The sequence below is a fragment of the Sinohyriopsis cumingii genome, chromosome 10, assembly GCF_028554795.1.
Source record: "Sinohyriopsis cumingii isolate HCF-2022 chromosome 10, ASM2855479v2, whole genome shotgun sequence".
NCBI classification, from domain to species: domain Eukaryota; kingdom Metazoa; phylum Mollusca; class Bivalvia; order Unionida; family Unionidae; genus Sinohyriopsis; species Sinohyriopsis cumingii.
Genome location: NC_142970.1, coordinates 88195920 through 88216670, shown reverse-complemented (window position 1 = coordinate 88216670; position 20751 = coordinate 88195920). Strand labels below are relative to the sequence as shown.

Genomic DNA, 20751 nt, shown 5'->3' with positions numbered 1-20751 from the left:
CTGTATAAAGGATATCTTACTCACAAAACCTGTCTAGGTGAAGACCTATATAAAGAACATCGCACAAAACCTGTCTAGATCAACACCTGTATAAAGGACATCTTCCTCATAAGACCTGTATGGGTGGACACCTATGAAAAGGATATCTTCCTCACAGGCCTGTCTAGGTGAATACCCATATCAAAGACATCTTATAAAACATGTGGGTGGACACCTGTATAAAGGATATCTTACTCACAAAACCTGTCAAGGTAGAAAACCTGTATAAAGAACATCTTCCTCATAAAACCTGTATGGGTGGACACCTATGAAAAGGATATCTTCCTCACAAGCCTGTCTAGGTGAACACCCATATCAGAGACATATTCCTTATAACACGTGTGGGTGGACACCTGTATAAAGGATATCTTACTCACAAAACCTGTCTAGGTGAAGACCTATATAAAGAACATCGCACAAAACCTGTCTAGATCAACACCTATATAAATGATGTGTTAATCATAAGGCCTGTCTAGGTGAACACGAATGTCAAGGACATCTTCCTTATAAGACTTGTCTGGGTGGACACCTATATGAAGGACATCTTCCTCATAAAACCTGTATGGGTGGACACCTATGAAAAGGATATCTTCCTCACAAGACTGTCTAGGTGAACACCCATATCAAAGACATCTTCCTCATAAAACCTGTATGGGTGGACACCTATGAAAAGGATATCTTCCTCACAAGACTGTCTAGGTGAACACCCATATCAAAGACATCTTCCTCATAAAACCTGTATGGGTGGACACCTATGAAAAGGATATCTTCCTCACAAGACTGTCTAGGTGAACACCCATATCAAAGACATCTTCCTTATAAAACATGTGGGTGGACACCTGTATAAAGGATATCTTACTCACAAAACCTGTCTAGGTGAAGACCTATATAAAGAACATCGTACCAAACCTGTCTAGATCAACACCTGTATAAAGAATGTGTTAATCATAAGGCCTGTCTAGGTGAACACGAATGTCAAGGACATCTTCCTTATAAGACTTGTCTGGGTGGACGTCTATATGAAGGATATCTTCCTCATAAAACCTCTCCATGTGAACACCTATATAAAGAACATCTTTCTCATAAACCTGTCTAAGTGAACACCTATATAAAGGACATCTTCCTCATAAAACCTGTCCAAGTGAACACCTATATAAAGGACATCTTTCTCATAAACCTGTCTAAGTGAATACCTATATAAAGGACATCTTCCTCATAAAACCTGTCCAAGTGAACACCTATATAAAGGACATCTTCCTCGTAAAACCTGTCTAAGTGAACACCTATATAAAGGACATCTTCCTCATAAAACCTGTATGGGTGGACACCTATGAAAAGGATATCTTCCTCACAAGACTGTCTAGGTGAACACCCATATCAAAGACATCTTATAAAACATGTGGGTGGACACCTGTATAAAGGATATCTTACTCACAAAACCTGTCTAGGTGAAAACCTATATAAAGAACATCGTACAAAACCTGTCTAGATCAACACCTATATAAAGGACATCTTACCTAACCTGTCTAGATCAACACCTATATAAAGGATGTGTTAATCATAAGTCCTGTCTAGGTGAACACGTATGTGAAGGATAACTTCCTTATAAGACTTGTCTGGGTGGATGCCTATATCAAGGATATAATACTTATGTAAATTGTCTAGATGGACCCCTATGAAAAGTACATTGTAATCATGAAACTTGTCAGGGTGGATGCATATATAAAGGACATCTTATTCACCAAACTTGTCAGGGTGGATGCATATATAAAGGACATTTTATTCACCAAACTTGTCAGGGTGGATGCATATATAAAAGACATCTTATTCACCAAACTTGTCAGGGTGGAACCTGTATAAAAGACATCTTACTCACAAACCTGTCTGGTGAACACCTATATTAAGGACATCTTACACAAGAAACATGTCAGGGTAGACACATTGATATGAATGATGCAACTGTACAGAAAGGACAACAGTTGTGGGTCCCTTGTATGTTTATGATCATGTTAACTTCTGTGTAAATGACACCTGTTTAAAAAGTTTGATTTTAGGTGTCCTTTATTGACAGGTTGTACTGTAATTATATAGTATTACTGCAGCAGAGTATTACCAAATGCCTCCAGCAAGTTGTGTGTTGACATGTGGCAGTACATTCAGTTTCACACAGGCTTTTGCAGACTACGGTCACAGCCTGGTTTTATCTACTTATTTATATCATAGGATATGGCTTTAGAACTCACTTATCTGGTACATGCCATGAAGGAAGTTGTACATGCCTCATTTAATCAAAATCTGGTTATAGTACAGAGAGTTTAGATCAAGTCTTCATTTGTGGTAAAATGAGACACTGGTCACATTTCAGTGATGGCAGCTTCATTGTTTCAATACTTTTATTAAGAATTTGATTACAGATTTTCAGGTGAGTGTGGACTCAGCAGGCATGTCATGGCCTTAATACTGTTCATTAACAGAATCTTAGACAATCAAATCACATTTTGATTACAGAATGGAAATCAGGCATCTTATTTTCAAATTGTATTCTATATAAAGAGAGATGTAAAAAAATGTCAATTCACAGATAATCTCAATTTGCAGTAAATGGGCAGAAAGGATTATTGAGACTAGTAACTTAATTATCACATAAAATTATTGTCCTTTCAAGGAATTGACATTGTAAGGTAATATATGCAGTATAATAGAATATGTGTAACATAAACACAGAAACTTTTTAACTGAAAGCTAAAAGTTATCTTCCCTCCTAATTGACAGTTAAGAGTTATCTCCCCTAGATACCAGAATTTGTGCCAAATACACTGAATTCTTTATCAACAAAGAGACATGAGACATATATTATAGTAGGATATATTGAACCATATTAGTACAACAAAGTATTTTTTGCGGCTCATAATAATTGACACTGGTCATAGTACAGAGAGTTTAGATCAAGTCTTCATTTTGTGGTAAAATGAGACATGAAAACGTGTAATTTTAATGTGTCAATATTAATTATTTGAACAAGTGCCACAGTTTGTTGTTCATCCTTTGAGTGTGAGATGACTGCAGTATGCTGCTAATATTAATACTTAAGTGTCATTTTTATATATCTACTGAAGCAAGCATTTTTAACAAATGACTCGTTATTGACATTATTATTATCAATTCATGAACTCTGTCACAGTGGTTTTATGACCTGTAATAAAGTTTTGGAGAATTTAGCTATCTTATTAATGTCACAAAATTCTTTGGCTTTTGTAAATTGTGTGATTGGATAAATGTGTTTTCTTAATAGGTTATCATGGACTTAAGAAGTCAGGAGATGACCAACTTTTAGAATCAACCATTGAGGCCATCCGCAAAGAGGTGGAAAGGTCAGCTTTTGCATGAGATTTCTGGCTGATATGTATAGGTTACAACATTTGTACAGGCAAATATGAACAAGTTATTTTGAGTGATATTGCACAATGTTAGGAGTGCAGTATCACTTGGGTTAGACTCATTCATTTTCTTCTCTTTTTCCTGTTCAGATGTAACTTGTTTATTATAGAATTATTTCTAATCAAGAAACAAACCTGTTTTGTCTTGCTATTCAAACCATGGAGCAAGAGAACACTTCGTCTTTCACAACAGATGCTTCTTTATTAGATGAGCTCATGTTTCCAACAGTATTGCATATTATGACATAACATTCCAACGTAAGGCTGAATCTTGGAAGAAACAAGAATTATGATTGGACATGTGTTGTTCATTATGAAGCAGTGCATTATGGAGAAATACTGAATGATTCTGACAGTGTTAATTAGTGGCAGAAAGAGTACATAATAATATGAAATCTTGTTGAGGTCAGATTTTGAAAAGATTGGTAACACTTGGTAGTTCAAATGAGAATGAAGTTAGACTGTCATTGAACTTTCATTAACTTTTGTTTTTAAGTAGTAGTATGGTTATGCAATACAGTATTTATTTACTTACAAGAGACAAACCAGTATAACAGGAAGTTGTTTGCATTGCTACCCAGATGGTGGTGGTGAGGTGGTCTTACCCTTCATAGGACATGGTGAGGTCGGTTTTGCTGTAAGTAGGTCGGACTGTGGGGGTATGGTTGTCTTGGCATGAGGGGGGCTTGCTTTAATTAACCATATGGTGGGTATGAATGGATCTTACACTTGATAGTTCATTTGGTTGGGGGCGAGATGAACCAAGTGTATTCTTATTTTCACTAGGACAGATAGTGCACATTTTGAACAGAATAAAACAGATTTTTACAAGAGAAAGAAAATCATCAGATTTTTCTGTTATTTTTAGGTGCAACAGTTATAGTGGTTTGATACTACTTCACAGTTTGAGTGGAGGGACAGGATCTGGTAAGAGAATAGTGATCTGCACCACTGTGTTATATAGTATATTCTGTCGCAGTGAATAATGACAGCTACATGTGTTACATAGTATATTCTGTCCTAGTGAGTAATAACAGTTACATGTGTTACATAGTATATTCTGTCCTAGTGAGTAATAACAGTTACATGTGTTACATAGTATATTCTGTCCCAGTGAGTAATTACAGCTACATGTGTTACATAGTATATTCTGTCCCAGTGAGGAATAACAGCTACATGTGTTACATAGTATATTCTGTCCCAGTCAGTAATTACAGCTACATGTGTTACATAGTATATTCTGTCCCAGTGAGGAATAACAGCTACATGTGTTACATAGTATATTCTGTCCCAGTGAGGAATAACAGCTACATGTGTTACATAGTATATTCTGTCCCAGTCAGTAATTACAGCTACATGTGTTACATAGTATATTCTGTCCCAGTCAGTAATTACAGCTACATGTGTTACATAGTTTATTCTGTCCCAGTGAGGAATAACAGCTACATGTGTTACATAGTATATTCTGTCCCAGTCAGTAATTACAGCTACATGTGTTACATAACATATTCTTTCCCAGTGAATAATAACAGCTACATGTAGCAAGAATGCATTGCAGTGGGACTGAGATGTATAAAGTCAGTGGTCATGTTAAATTTTACTTCTTTTTCCTCTGACAGGAAACTTATATGCACTGCCAAGAGCTCTTCACCTCCAAGTTTATTCTCTTGGTTGGCAAATTCCGTATAAAAAAGAACACTTATGAGAACACCTTTGCACAATATACAAGTGGTAAGAGTAGTACTTGGAAGACTACAACATGTATATGGTATATAGTAACCAAGACAGTGCCATTAAATCAAACCAGTTTGAACCGTTCCACCTTATTTGCACATAAATCATACAGTTGACACATTTATGTTTCTGTTGACAGGGTGCTTCATGTACCACATAGCTAACACGTATTTATGTGTCTTATTACAACTCTTTTTTTTTAAATCACAATAATACAATCCAAAAATGTATCCTTATTTGAAATTTCACTACAAATCCAGGTCTATATTTCAAAGAATGTTTTTTTTAAGCACTTTGTATTTTCAGAGAAGAATTACTTGAATTAAATAATAAATTCCAGCCCAAATGAAATACTGCACACAACAATAATATCAGATTATGATCAGATTTTAGGGCCTGAATAAATAATTTATAGAAGAACAAGATTATAATGGTCCACTACTTGACTTCTGGTCACAATTAACGCAACATTTTCTTTAAAAAAAAATAATGGAAAATTTCATTCTGGAAGGCTCCAAATGTTTATGAGATAAAATTTTAGTAAAATTTAGAAGGCCAGTTTATAAAATCATAATATAAAATGTAGTAAATGGCAGGTAGACCTGGCATTTCATGGGAAATTTCCAATGTTCTAAACTCCAATTGACATAAACATGTTTATAAAACCAAAATCAATGCTTCAGGTCAGGTAGAAAATGAACTGGATTTTGGACATGGTCAAGTCCAAAATACAGTGATCCATTGCATATAATAAAAATTAAAAAAAATAATAAACATAATTATCAAACAATGCAAATTAAATATACATAACAGTCTCCATTGACAGTTTGCATGCTGTACCTTACCCTTAATTGTTTCGTTTGTTGTACGTCATTTACCTCACTTTTGGACAAATTGGAGTTCGTAAAACATATCTTTGTTGATTAATATTACACTTTAGGCAAAATATTTGCAGGATCAATGCGACATTTTGTGCTGCTTCACATGTGTATATGATATAAAATCACCTGGACATTTGTTTTTTCGGTTTCATTTAACACCAGATTTATTACAAGGGGAGAACCCAAACTATGATTTTTTTTCCCATTAAACAGATTTAGGAGTACCCTCTGTAATACCATGCTTTTTCTGTGTGTTTAAAGTAGATTCCCTTTATGGTAAACACTGTTAGCTATATGCATGTTTACACAGTGTCTGACATTGTAATGTTTACAGGCAGTAAACTAAGCTAAGTCGTTTACATGTGTACACATTGCAGATCTAGTTAATACGAGTTATTACATGTAGAGTGTTAGCATTGATCATCATGTCACACTCTTAAAAAGAAAAGCATGGGTAGCAAATGGTGTATTCCAGTGATCTCATTACCAATGTTAATCACAGAGTAATGGTATTCAAACTTCTCTTTCTTGGACCACTGGACCATTGCTGAGGGTTAAGCAGACCACTTAATGATTGCTGAGGTCATGGCAGACCACTTATTGATCTTTCCTACAGTAGAACCTGCCTGGAAAGACTACCCCTTCTGCCAAAAATTAATGGTCTCTCAAGATGAGTGATCTCTCATGACAGGTCATAACACTATACAGTAGAACCTGTCTTGAAAGACCACCCCTTCTGCCAAAAAATAATGGTCTATATAACAAATAAATCTGTGCAAGAAGAACCTGGTCTCTCAAGACAGGTATTCTTTCACAGCAGTGGTCTCACAAACCAGGTTTTACTGTATAACCAATAAATGTATGCAAGTAGGACCTGGTCTTTCAAGACAGGTGTTCTTTCATAGCAGTGGTCTCGCAAGACAGGTTTTACTGTAATGTTGATTATAACTATTGTGGTGCACTTTGCATAAAAGCACTACATATAAAAAGAACTTTATAATAATTAATATTTTTGTTCTACAAATTAAAGTGCACAATTCATATTATAATGTCAGTGGACTGTCCTTTAAATTGGAATGGAGCCTGTTATTTTAGAAACATTCAGGTTTTTGATTTTATTCACAACCTTTCCATAGAATTGTGTGGTTTTATTTTGTAGAACAACAAAACAATAGTTATTGTTCTGTTTTTCTTTATTTGTATCACTTTGTGCAAAGTACTTTACAGAAGTAAACTAATGGTACAGTCAGTATTAGGAAAGATCATTAAGTGGTCCACTAAGACCATTGGCAATTATTAAATGGTCTGAAGAGACCCTTGGCAATGTTCCCCTCAAAAGAGCTTGAGAACCATTGGATTAGATCCAGAAAACTCCACTTCACATTACAGTGGAATTTTGAACTCAATATCAGGATCTTTAAGTGCCTTTAAACCAATCTTTTTTCACACACTTTTTTTGTAACTTATTTGTGACATTTTCCCAATCATCTGAGCTTGAAAACATTTGTCTTCCATATATAATTATATTTTTAATTTATGCAAGCTTTTCTTTCTGAGAATATCACCATTCACTGAAACACAAATTATTTGGTAAAAGTGAACATTTAATGTGCAGGTGATGTTAAACAATGATTAACACTTAAAAAGAATTTTCAGCAGTCTAGTATAATTTCAAACAGGCAGAGATTGACTGACAGTCTGATTTTGGCAAATGGGTGGAACTTATAGATTTTTGAAATTTCCAAAGTCAGTTTCATTTTATAATTGTTCCACATGATATCTGACCATAACTTTTTGATTGAATGCAGGTCTTGGATCAAGGCTGTGTGAGGCACTTAGAGATGAGTATCAACTTGGTCACCTGATGTCGTGTGCCTTTGTCCCACATGCCAGTGGAGAGAGTCCATTGCAACATTATAATTCTCTGCTTACCCTTTCTCACTTACAAAGGTAATAGGAAGGTAATAATAAGCTAATTATTTTATTTAAATGTAATTTATATATAATTATTTTTAAAAAATTCATTGTATTACCTTGCTTTTTTTATGATATTCTTTTTTTGTACTGTTTGGTTTTATTAAAGCAATTTGCTAGGTCTAAGTTGAATTTTGGAGTTAATTTTTTAAATTAAAATTCAGTCTTTCCAAAATGATAACTTTTCCATATTTTATCTTAATATATATGTACATTTACTCACATTTAAACTGTGGCAGTAAGTGTGAAGAACATGTTCATGTCTTTCTGAACAAAAGTTTAGGTCTTCATTATAATGTGTGATTTCATGTTTTCTTTATTGGATAAAATATACCATACTTTTCTTTATTATCCCCATCAAAGGCTGATCATGGTTTGGGGAACCATCCCATGCCAAATGTTCCAAGAAAAGTTAAGATGTATGACCCAAATAATGTGTCACATACAGAGAAACATGATAAATATAAAACATAAGCAATTTTTTTCTACAGGGATATAGATGGTCTTATGTACTGAAAACGATACCTAGCTACAAATATTGTGATTCAGAACTAAATTTTTGTATGAGTTGCATTTTTTCAATGAATTTATTGTTTAAAATATCTTGAAACAATACATTTTTCTGAGGTGTTTAAAATACAAAAATATCCAAAGTTTAAAATGATGGTTATATAAATGCTGTTTATTTGTTTTACACCAAAATATGTATTTTGTATACTGTAGAGTCCGATTCAAATCTGATATTCCAAATATTACTTCTTTTGTGGGTCAAATTTAACTTATGTATATGTGTACATTTGCTGTCTGTTGATTGAAAATTTCTTTCTCAAAGAAGGTCACAACTGGACAAAATCAAACTAGATGCATGACAGTTTTATGGATCAGTGTTGCAACAAGAAAACTTGTTATGTTCACAGGTACAAGTTTTAGCCATGATATTTGTAGACAGGATTCCACTTTAAATTCTAATTTAAAACCATCAATAGTTTGTGGATATGGTAAGCATAAATGGTAATCTGCAGAAAGTGTTGTCATTATCTACAAAATCCAAATTTATTTTCGGATTTTGATTGGGTTGGGTGGGGAAGAAGGTTATTCATAATTTTTTATTAGTGCTAAATAAGTACAGGGTATTTTCTTTTCCTACAACATTACTTACTATATTTCATAGTGTGGTACAAGAAGTCTGATATTTTTGGTACCACAAGATAAAATATCATTGGTATTTATGCAGGAAAAGAAAACTGTGTTTTATTATATCCCTAACTTGCTCCATAATCAAAGCTTGGAAGACTAAACTATGTAAAACCCAACCCCACCTTTTTTATAAATTCACCTCACTGTTGTCAGCTGATCATATAATTATCAGTTACTTAAGAGAGCAGTAGGATTGGGATGATCTAATATGCCTTAGTAAATTATATTTTTTTATAAATTCACCTCACTGTCATAGGCTGATCATATAATTATCAGTTACTTAAGAGTAAATTATATTTTTGAGATTTTCTACAATATTTTACTCTCTCTGACCACAAGGCAAGTCTGATTCAGTAATGCATCACAGCAAGCTGATCACTGTAGTCAAGGAAGTAAGGGGAAATAACTTCAGAGATGTTAACTACACCAAGTCAGATTTCTAAAGCAAAGATTAATTTGCATGTCTGCAGTGTCATGCAGTTTCTATTGATTAGCTCACACTTTGCTCATTATTTTATTCTGCATGTATAAATTTTGTTTTCACACACAATCAAGCATGTCATGTTATGATGGGAAATTTTATATTTTCACATGTAATCTTTTATTGTCTCGTGTGATAATATATTTATATTTTTTTCACCTCTGAAAAGACAGGAATCAATAAAATATGCAAATTATTTTGCCAATAATTTTTTTATTTCACAGTTAAGTTTATAATAAATATTTCTACATCCTTTTTTGTTGTTAGAAGATATGTTAATGTAGTTGGAATCTACATTATAACCAGTATACCATTTTTCAGTATGTACCCTTATGTTTAAAGTCATTTGACTAAAACGAACCCATTATGGGCTAGTAAATTCAATTTTTATTAAATTTTTCTCTGAAACACTCATAAATTCGACATTCACAATTTTCATTCTTTTTGTCATGTATAATGAATATACCTGTATCAAACATATTTTAATAAATATATTTTTCCACCAAACTGTATGTTATCATCGAACCACAGAAGTTTCTTTAAGGAAATTTTTGAGCATTTTAAAAACAAAATTCAAGCCTTGGACACATCATGCCAAAAAGAAGTTAAGTAAGGAGAATCCTTCTAACTTTAGAGCCAAAGGTCATGGTTAATGAGATTGAAATGAGGAAAATAGTTTCACACAAACCTTGCTGCTATCTAAAAAGAGGATTGTTAAACAAGAGGGGATGGGGTTATACTGTGTCATTCACTAGAATCTAAATATTTTTTAAACTAAGACTACTGTTATTCTTATAATGATAAGGATTATAAAAAGAAAACTTCACAGTTTACAGGCATGCCAGCATGGAAACATAAATTTCTCTTCAAGATGCTTGCACTTTTTAAGGGGATATGGAGTTTGTTGAATGTTTCTCTTAATCCATGCAGGATGAATTTGAATGTAATTGAAAATTCTCTTTAAAAACAGAGTCTAAATATTTACTCCTAAACTTTTCAGGTTCTGTGATTGTGTACTTTTAACTCACAACGATGATGTCCTCAATCTTGTTCAGAAGAAGAAAGGAAGTGAGAGAGTCTCCTTCAGTCAGCTGAATGAACATATTGCAGCCTCACTTGGAGGGATTCTTCTACCCACAGACTCCCTCATGCCAAAAAGGTATCAGTTTATATTAATACTCAAGTCAAAATTGGGGGCCTCAAGTGGCTGAGTGGTCTAAAGTGCTCTCTGTTACGGATCACTGCCATCTCACCTCTGTCTGCATGGGTTTGAGTCTCGGATTCAGCAAATGTGGGTATGTGAGAAAGCTTACCAGTAGCTTCTCATGGGTTGGTGGTTCTTTCCAGGGGTTTTTCCGGGTTCTTCCTTGACTATTAATACTGGCCACCATGTAAAGCCTATCGTGTGCTGAAAAGTGGCGTTAAACCCTACAACAACAACAACAACAAGTAAAAATTGTCCTAAATGTAGGTTTGGTTTGATGTGTTATGGCACAGCAACCTAATAAGGTTATTTAATGCTGATGCAATTGGATTAAAGTGTTTTGCTCAGGGACTTGCAATAGTAGCTGATCTGGGCTGATCCAGGATTAGTATTTAACCTACACCCTTTCAGTCACAAGTCCAGCACACTAAGCCATTTGAGCCACAGTCTCATTGGTCACTTCTTATGACATGCAAGAGAGTGCATCACACCTGTTCAGTCACATTGTCAGTTGCATTTGACTTCCTAAGAACAGTAACTCTGTCACCTACTTGCTATCATCAGTAACTCTGTCAAATTTTTTTGCTAAGGGAGATTGCTCTGTCACCTGTTATGGAGCACTTGTTCAAAACACTGTTTCAGCTGGCCACATATGCCAAGTATCAAAGTGGAACAAAGTAGATTGATGTCCCAAGGCCCATTTGTTTAGTGGTACATGTTAAATCTTGATATCAGACAGGTCTTTTGAAAATAATTAATATTAGATGAAATGTTCTTTCTTTATTGATCTATAATATTCACTTACTTTCAAATCTAGGTACTTTTAAAAATAAATTTAGATGAAGACATTGATAGTATAATACCTTAATGCTTTGGTTCACATCTGGGAGATCATTTAGGTATTCAAATTGCCTGTACCCTACAAATATCACTACAGGGGCAATAAAAATGATGTTCTGGCTAATGGGACATTTACCTGTACCCAACAAATATCATTGCAGGCACAATAAAAATGATGTTTTGGCTAATGGAACATTTGCTTGTACCCAACAAATATCAATACAGGGGCAATAAAAATAATGTTCTGGCTAATGAGATGTCTGCCTGTACCCAACAAATATCACTGCAGGAGCAATAAAAATGATGTTTTGGCTATTGGGACATTTGCCTGTGCAGTAGTCCCCCTCTTATAAGGCCACCCCTATTGCAGCAGGGAAGTGGCCTTATAATGAGGGTGGCCTTTCTAGAGGGGGATGACAAATGCAAATAGTAAATACATATGAAGAAAGTCACAAGTACATTTAATTCTAAAACATTTAATATTTTCAATAAAAAATCACATGCATGTTGTGAAATAAATGTAAAACAAACTGTTTCACCATTTTTAAAAGAATGTTATGAATAACCATTGATATAGTTTTAAAACTGTCTTTATAATTATGTTACAGATCACATCATCTGTCACTTTGTTGGTAACAGTCTAAAACACAAACCAGTCTCGTCACAATTAAAAATATTCTTGCAGTCATATCCCCTGCATATATCGTTTGATCCTTTGTTCCAATCTTTGACAACTTCATTATTAACATCAGCTGATTCTCCACTAAGGATAGAACATTTAATATTGTGTCGCACTTGAAATCTGTGCAAACTGAGAATTTTTCTTTTCCTCGATGACATGTTGATCTTTTTGCAGTAAGTTATTCATGTTGCCAACTACAGTACTGATAAAACAATTTTGTATGCATCTAAACAAATTGCAGTGTTTTTAAAGGAAGTGATCTTGTCACGTGACTTGTTAGTCACAGTCTGGTACCATTTCTTGACACTAAGTGAGAGAAGCCAAAATGGCTTCGATATGTACCATTAACATTATGCAGATTTGACCTTGAGGCCGTTAGGATTTGTAATTTTGACAATTACTGTCAGTAGTAATAACCACTAATTATCAAAGTGAACAAGCTCAACATCTTACTAAGGGAAGCCATAAAGGCTATGAAACCATTTTCCTGCTGACTTGTGTATGTACATCGATACTGCCACTTCTCAGCTGTTACTACTGTTCAATGATTGTAATCTTAACAATTATCAGAGTGACTAAACTGGACATCTTATGATAACACAGCAGTATGTCTAATTGGATTACATGTACTTACCCTTAAAATTTGAGTCTTTCTTATGGAATAAATGTGGCGTCTCATGAGGCGTAAATGATATTATGTTAACCTTAGTGGTACATGTACATTAGTCAACACTTCTTTCAGTAACGAAAACCAGACATCCAAAAACAGAAATCGGATTACTCAACACACATTATGAATAAAATACTGGTTCTGGATATATATTAAAATAAAATGCGGCCACTTGTGAGGGGTAAATTTTAATTATTGCACTAATATGCTGGCCGCTGGTTGAGTTAGCCAGGTGGCCTTTCGTGAGGGGTACTTTTGAACACAAGCTCGTCGTTGCCAACGGATTCTGGCTGTAAGGAGCAGGTGGCCATTGGTCAGGATGGGCCGTTCAAGAGGGGGACTACTGTACCCAACAGATATCACTGCAGAGGTAATAAAAAAGATGTTCTGTCTAATGAGATATCTGCCTGTACCCAACAAATATCACTGCAGGGGCAATAAAAATGATATTTTGGCTAATGGGACATTTGCCTGTACCCAGCAAATATCACTGCAAGGGCAGTAAAAATGATGTTTTGGCTAATGGGACATTTGCCTGTACCCAACAGATATCACTGCAGGGGCAATAAAACTGATGTTTTGGCTAATGGGACATTTGCCTGTACCCAACAAATATCACTGCAGGGGCAATAATAATGATGTTCTGGCTAATGAGATATCTGCCTGTGCCCAACAAATATCACTGCAGGGGCCATAAATTGATGTCTTGGCTATTGGGACATTTGCCTGTACCCAACAGATATCACTGCAGGGGCAATAAAAATGATGTTCTGGCTAATGAGATATCTGCCTGTACCCAACAAATATCACTGCAAGGGCAATAAAAATGATGTTTTGGCTAATGTGACATTTGCTTGTCCTCAGTGAATGTCAATGCAGGGGCAATACAAATGACGTTCTGGCTAATGAGATGTCTGCCTGTACCCAACAAAAATTACTGCAGGGGCAATACAAGTGATGTTCTGGCTATTGGGACATTTGCCTGTACCCAACAAATGTCACTGTAGGGGCAATAACAGTGGTGCACTAAAGGTAAAACTGTAACACTTCCACATTATTTCATTTTGATTACTCACATCTATAGTATGAGAGCTGATGTAGAATATTGACATGTTGCAAGAGAGAGAGAGAGAGAGAGGGCTTTTAGTAAAATCATCTAATATTTCTTTTTCTGACATACTGGTAACTTGCCTGCATTGGGCTTAGAACCTTAAGTTATGCAACTGTTCTAATTAATAGAAAGAAAATATTTAAGAAGTCATTAACTTAGAACATTTTCAGTAGAACAAAATGAGATGAATATTTAGCCAAAATTAATGGACAGGAAAATATCAAACACTGAACAACATTTCAACCATAATTCAGTCATGAGAAGGATAATGCAAAAGTAAATAAATACATAACTCGGAAAGTTTGTGTCATAAGGATAATTTGATATTCAAGCTTACATTAAGATAGAAAATACATAAATTAGTCTTGCAGTAATAATAACCATCACCATCATCATCATCATCATTATTATTACTTCTAATAGAGAAATTTATTTAAAAATGCTTCCTTTGTTTATAGTGGGCATAGCATTGGTCAGGAGCCATGGGAAATGATCAGATCTGTGTGTCCAATGCCAAGCATGAAGTTTGTACAGCTTAAGCATTTTTCCAGGAGGTATGGAAAGAGTTACACCTGCACCTGTTTTAACTTAGGATGTTTGCTTTTGTAAAATGAACGCTCACTACACATCATGAAATGACATAATCATTATTAGATTATGACATCATGGGTATAACGTTACTTATCACCCGTAAGGATCATAGTGTTATGAACTCTGGGAGAGAATGGATGTAAAATGATTTGCTTGCAACTTCTGGTCCTTACTAAATAATGAAATCGTAAAAGCTCATTCAAGTTTAATAGTTGCTGTAACAATCATGTGAAGAAAATCTGATCAAGTTAACAAACATTTATATCAAGCCTTGCAGAATCAATAGAAATTTATGATCTACCCTAAATTAGCCTTGCAAGCTTACTGTTCTGGAAAATTAAACTTTGATAGTTGTGTCATACTTAAGATATTAAATAAAAAACATGAACTTTATTTTGTGTATTTAATAAGACTAGTCTATTATGTTCAACCATTGCAAATTTAATGAATTGTTAAATATTCATTCACTTCTTATTTTTTGAACAAATTGTGACAGGACACTTTTTCTCCTGCTTTTATTTGCATAGTGACCCATACTTAGGGATACATTTTAAACTCAGAGCAGCACAACAAATCCATAACAGCCTAGATGTACATTTTGTTATTGATTTTGGATTGCTCAGATCCTAAGCTATATACAACTTTTAGTTTTCAAAAAATCAAATAAACTAACATTTCACAATTGGTGATTGATCCATAAGCATACTTTGAACTTCTCCAGTTACAATGGAAATTTTCTATAAGTTCCTCTCAGTAAACTACATAGTTTTGTCCTCAATTAACTGGTTTTCTTTATACAGAGGAAAAATAGTATTTCAAGTTATGGGAATGAATTTATTGACCTTGGTGAGCGGAATTTCATATGCTGATTTTAAAAATATTAAATTTTCTATTTTAAAAATAAATTGTTCTCTCAATTAAAAATCATTTTTAAAATAGATTTAACCATGCTTGCCATGTTTTCAGATGCCGAAAGATAATTATCTTTTATCATATCCAAAATTTTAGGGACAAAGAAAATAATTGATAGCAGAACTATCTGAAATTTTAGGGTGAGGATGGAGAATTATTGGCTGATATTTTTTGTTGGAGTTGGTCTCCTATTTTTTGTTGTCAAGTTAGCCTACTATTTTTGTTGCAGAGTTGGCCAGTTAATGACTGTGTTTGCAGTGTAGGTGCAAGGAAATACAAAAAAATCTGTGTATCAATTTCTGTTTAATCTATTATGTAAATGATAATGTTTTCAAAGAAGAAAATATGTATTTCCAAAAAAGACAACAGTTGTTAAATACAAGTGAAGATTTAGCTAAAATATCATGCATAATCACCATAAGTTCTGGGATGGTAAAAAAAAATCAATCATTTTATCGTACCCCAATATATAAGGTAATCATACCACTGTGTATCATGTTAAACTGTTTTAACTTAATTGAACAGAATGAAAAGAGACTTTCAAAGACTATTAAAGCCTTCATGCAAAATGTCAGAGAAGAATTGGTTCCTTTATTAAAATTTGACTATTTATATTTTTTGCTGTTGCCTGCTGTAGTTTGTATCACTGTATCATTTTCATACAGACTGAACAATTAACCAGTAATTACTTATCCTTTAATGGACCGTTAATGAAGTTAAATGTTATGTCATGGTTGGTTGTTATTCATTAAGGTGAATATTAATCATATTTCATCATCGTGATCTCAAGCTTTATTTATTTCTCTCTCTCCCTCAATCTCTCTTTCTCTCTCTCTCTCTCTCTCTCTCTCTCTCGATCAAATGCAAAGGAAGAAATAGATTTCATTTGCAAATATATGATACAAACATCATTTACTTGAAAAGAGAAGCAATTTATTGACTGATTCAAATAATATTTAAAGAAGTATAAATATGAGGCAAACGTAAAAGCTGAAGGCATTTTGCAGTTTAGATATGGCAGTTTCAAAGAGAGCAAGTCATGACTTGGCTTATATACAATGGATTCAACTGTTTTTTAGTATTAAGACGAATTGTGTTCAGAACTAAAGTCTATAATACCCATTTTATCAACTTATCCTTTCCTTTGATCGAATGTTGTGCTTTATCTCCAAGGAAACAATTTCAAAGCAAAATTTTGTACTTCAGCCTAAACAAATATAGGACTTATAGACTGATGAGAACCTCCAAATCATGTCAATATATTTAATACAAAATTTAAGAAATTACAATTTTCTGACATTTCTGCCACAAGTTATACCTTTGAATCTATGGCTGATAAACTTGAAATGGTAGCTGTTGACATTATTTCATAGGCCATGTACATTGTCATGGACTTTATTATCAAAAATTACAAGTTGCTATATTGAATATAATTATCATTCTGTTTCTTAATGCAATCTGTTGCTGAATTTATTTAGTGCATCATAAAATAAGGGTACATACGGATAATGCCAACCATGACTACCCATAAATTGGGATGCTTTAAAAAATTAGAGGCAAAATTAAGGGTATCCAAAAACTTTCATTGTCCAAAAGCAGTTTTAGTGATTTTGAAATTGTATTCAAAGTCGTCCTTTTATTAATAGTATGGATGGATCATGTGTTTGAAGTTTGCAGATCAAATTTTGATAATTATTAGCACATAACTTAATTGTTCTCATTAATTGATCTTATGAGAAATGTGTCTTCAAAGAGCTTGAAAGAGATTAATTTTTCTCACACTTTGACTGTCCTCTGTAGAGAGTTATCATTGTAATCACCCAAATAAATCATAATGGTTTGAAAACTAAAAAATTTTGTAGAACATATTTCTCTAGAACAAATAACTATGAGTTTGTGTTACCCTGCATTTAGAGAGAACTTGCTTTTATATACATTAAGAAATCTAGACCTTGATGAATTTTAGAACTTGAATATTTACAGTTACAGCTAACCATCATCATTATCATCATCTTTTTCTTTTGTCTTTCATTATTACTGTTGATGATGGTGATCATGATGGTGATTTTAAAAATTGAATTTTTTTACATTTCACGTGATAAAATAAATCTCTTGTTTCAGCAAAGTGAGCTGGGAAGGCTTGATGAGTCAAATGCTGATTACCTTAAAGAAGTATGATGCAAAGAATAAACCTGTATCCTTGAGTTGGGTCAGATGTTTAAAATCTTTCAATTTATAACAAAATTCAATAGAAAAAAAATGTCATGCATTTTTCAAACCCTGACAGAACATATGGATGTTGTTCTTTCTTCCTTTGCTAAAATTAGTTGTGTATGTTTAATAATATAGCAACTTTTTCCTTTCACTTCAAGGGACATAACTCAAAGTTGACATGTTGATAATGTCATTATATCACTGGCATGTCATGACAAGAACAATGTTATGACTTGAGGAGTGAAAAATTCTCATTGTGAAGAATATAAACCATGGATTGTCATGTGATAAGGCTTTCAGCCATGGAAATTTATTTGCATCCTGAAAAGAATGCAATTTGATATCCATTGATGGAAGTTTATTGGCAGCCTGAAAAGAATAGAATGTTATATCCATTCACAGAAATTTATTGGCAGCCTGAAAAGAATGCAATGTTTGATTCATTCATGGAAATTTATTGGCAGCCTGAAAGAATAAAATGTTAGATCAATTCATGGAAATTTATTGGCAGGCTGAAAAGAATACAGTGTTAGATCCATTCATGGAAATTGATTGGCAGGCTGAAAAGAATACAGTGTTAGATCCATTCATGGAAATTGATTGGCAGCCTGAAAAGAATACAATGTTAGATCCATTCATGGAAATTGATTGGCAGCCTGAAAAGAATACAGTGTTAGATCCATTCATGGAAATTGATTGGCAGCCTGAAAAGAATACAGTGTTAGATCCATTCATGGAAATTTATTGGCAGCCTGTAAAGAATACAGTGTTAGATCCATTCATGGAAATTGATTGGCAAGCTGAAAAGAATACAGTGTTAGATCCATTCATGGAAATTGATTGGCAGGCTGAAAAGAATACAGTGTTAGATCCATTCATGGAAATTGATTGGCAGCCTGAAAAGAATACAGTGTTAGATCCATTCATGGAAATTGATTGGCAGGCTGAAAAGAATACAATGTTAGATCCATTCATATGCATTTCATACCATTTTAGTTTATCATTATTTTCTTGTTTTGCTTTTGTTTCAATGGAACATGACCAGTGGAAGAGTCAATTTGTTATTAAGGGGGCAGGTCCAGTTTTTATGTACAAATTTAATGCTGCAATCAGCGACCTAGTATAAAAAATCATAAAAAATCAAATACACAAGTGAGGTCAAAAAGGTCCATATTTTTAGATACCTATATTAAAACAAAGCATAAGAATAGTATTCACTTGACCAGAGAAGTCAGTGGCAGTTCACAGCAGAAGAGGTTTATGCACCCCAACCCCTATTTTATACATGCATTTTTCACATCCAAATGCCATTTTTGACAGCATGTGGTGCTCACAGTGCAAACGCAAGCCCTTTCCCTGGATGAAAATTTTGAAAAACATTGTCTACTAAATAGTTTGATACAATTCAGAATAGTTGTCATCCTAGCCGTTTTTGAGATACTCAAGTTGCCTTGAACCCACGTGTCTACTGCTATGGGAGGCTAGCTCTTCTTCCAAGCCAACTATTGGTATTTCACTATCAACATACTGCAGAGCAACTATGGAAGGTGTACATGCCTGACATCAGTTTCAAGAACAACACAAGCCCAAAACACCTAGTTCACAAATATATCCATATCTATAAATACTAAACAATAATAGCTGAAAAAGTCACACCATAGCCTTAAGTTAAGAAATTTGCCAGGGGCCAATTTACGAAACTGGACCCTGCCACCTAAGATGTGAACAGCTTTCCTATTCAGCTATATTCAGACATAATGTTGTTGCCTCCCTTTGATTTCTTTGCAGTATCAAATATTGTCTCCTCCAGAACTCAGGATGAACATGGTGGATTACATGTACACAGAGCAGCCTTTCTCAGCATCTATTGAATGAATGGTGTTGCACTGTATGTCAACATGAATTATGTTTAAATCATTTGTGCATGAAATGAATTTGGTTATCCTAGCTACATTTCGAGATGCTCACATGAAAATTCAAAGAGAAACTGATGCATATATGATTCATGATGCTCTGTGAAATGAACTCAGAGGAAATTGGAACTAAGTGCCTTTCCAAAGACACATTGAGGCAGCCAGTCTGTTTGGGTATCAAGCCAGTAAAGCTTCAAGCACAAATCCAATATTCTACTAATATACCATGGATTCTCAGTTAGGGATGTAAATTGGAGAGGAGGGACATGATGGGAGTAAAAAAGTATGAATAATTGGCATTTGAATAATCAGCATAACAATGTAACACATGAGTATACAAAGTTTATATGGATATTCAGCATTACCCTGTAACTCAAGTGTACACAAAGTTTACTTGCATAACCCTATACCTAATGTTTACACAAAGTTTAGCTGGATATTCAGCATTACACTGTACCAAAAGAGTACACAGTGTTTACCTGCATATTCAGCATTACACCGTACCTCAGGAGTATAGAAAACTGTACCTGGATAATCTTTATTACACATTACCACAAGAGTATACAGACTTTACCTGGGGATAATCAGCATTACAGCATAGCACACGAGTACACAAAGTTTACTTGGATAATCGGCATTACACATTATCTCAAGATTACACAGAGTTTACATGGATAATCAGCATTACAGTGTACCACAGAGTACACAAAGTTTATGTGGATAATTAGCATTACACTATATCAAGAGCACAGTGTTTACAGTGTTTACCTAGATAATCAGCATTACAGTGTACTACAAGATTAAACAAAGTTTTCCTGGATAATCAGCATCACAGTGTACCAAAAGAGTACACACAGTTTTCCTGGATAAT

At 34.0% G+C, this 20751-nt stretch overlaps 1 protein-coding gene across 3 annotated transcripts in view; it reads left to right on the top strand.

Annotated features, from left to right (window-relative positions):
* The window catches only part of LOC149790551 (tubulin delta chain-like), a 40640-nt gene that overhangs the window by 15104 nt on the left and 4785 nt on the right, over window positions 1–20751 (top strand). For 2 of the 3 annotated variants that reach the window (XM_089972614.1, XM_089972613.1), the window contains 6 exons: window positions 3332–3410; window positions 4345–4403; window positions 7900–8041; window positions 10744–10902; window positions 14709–14804; window positions 17875–17947. In XM_089972614.1, the coding sequence (XP_089828740.1) occupies window positions 3332–3410; window positions 4345–4403; window positions 7900–8041; window positions 10744–10902; window positions 14709–14804; window positions 17875–17947 (608 nt within the window). The remainder of the gene's footprint in view (window positions 1–3331; window positions 3411–4344; window positions 4404–7899; window positions 8042–10743; window positions 10903–14708; window positions 14805–17874; window positions 17948–20751) is intronic. The other variant, XM_089972615.1, reaches the window with a different exon arrangement.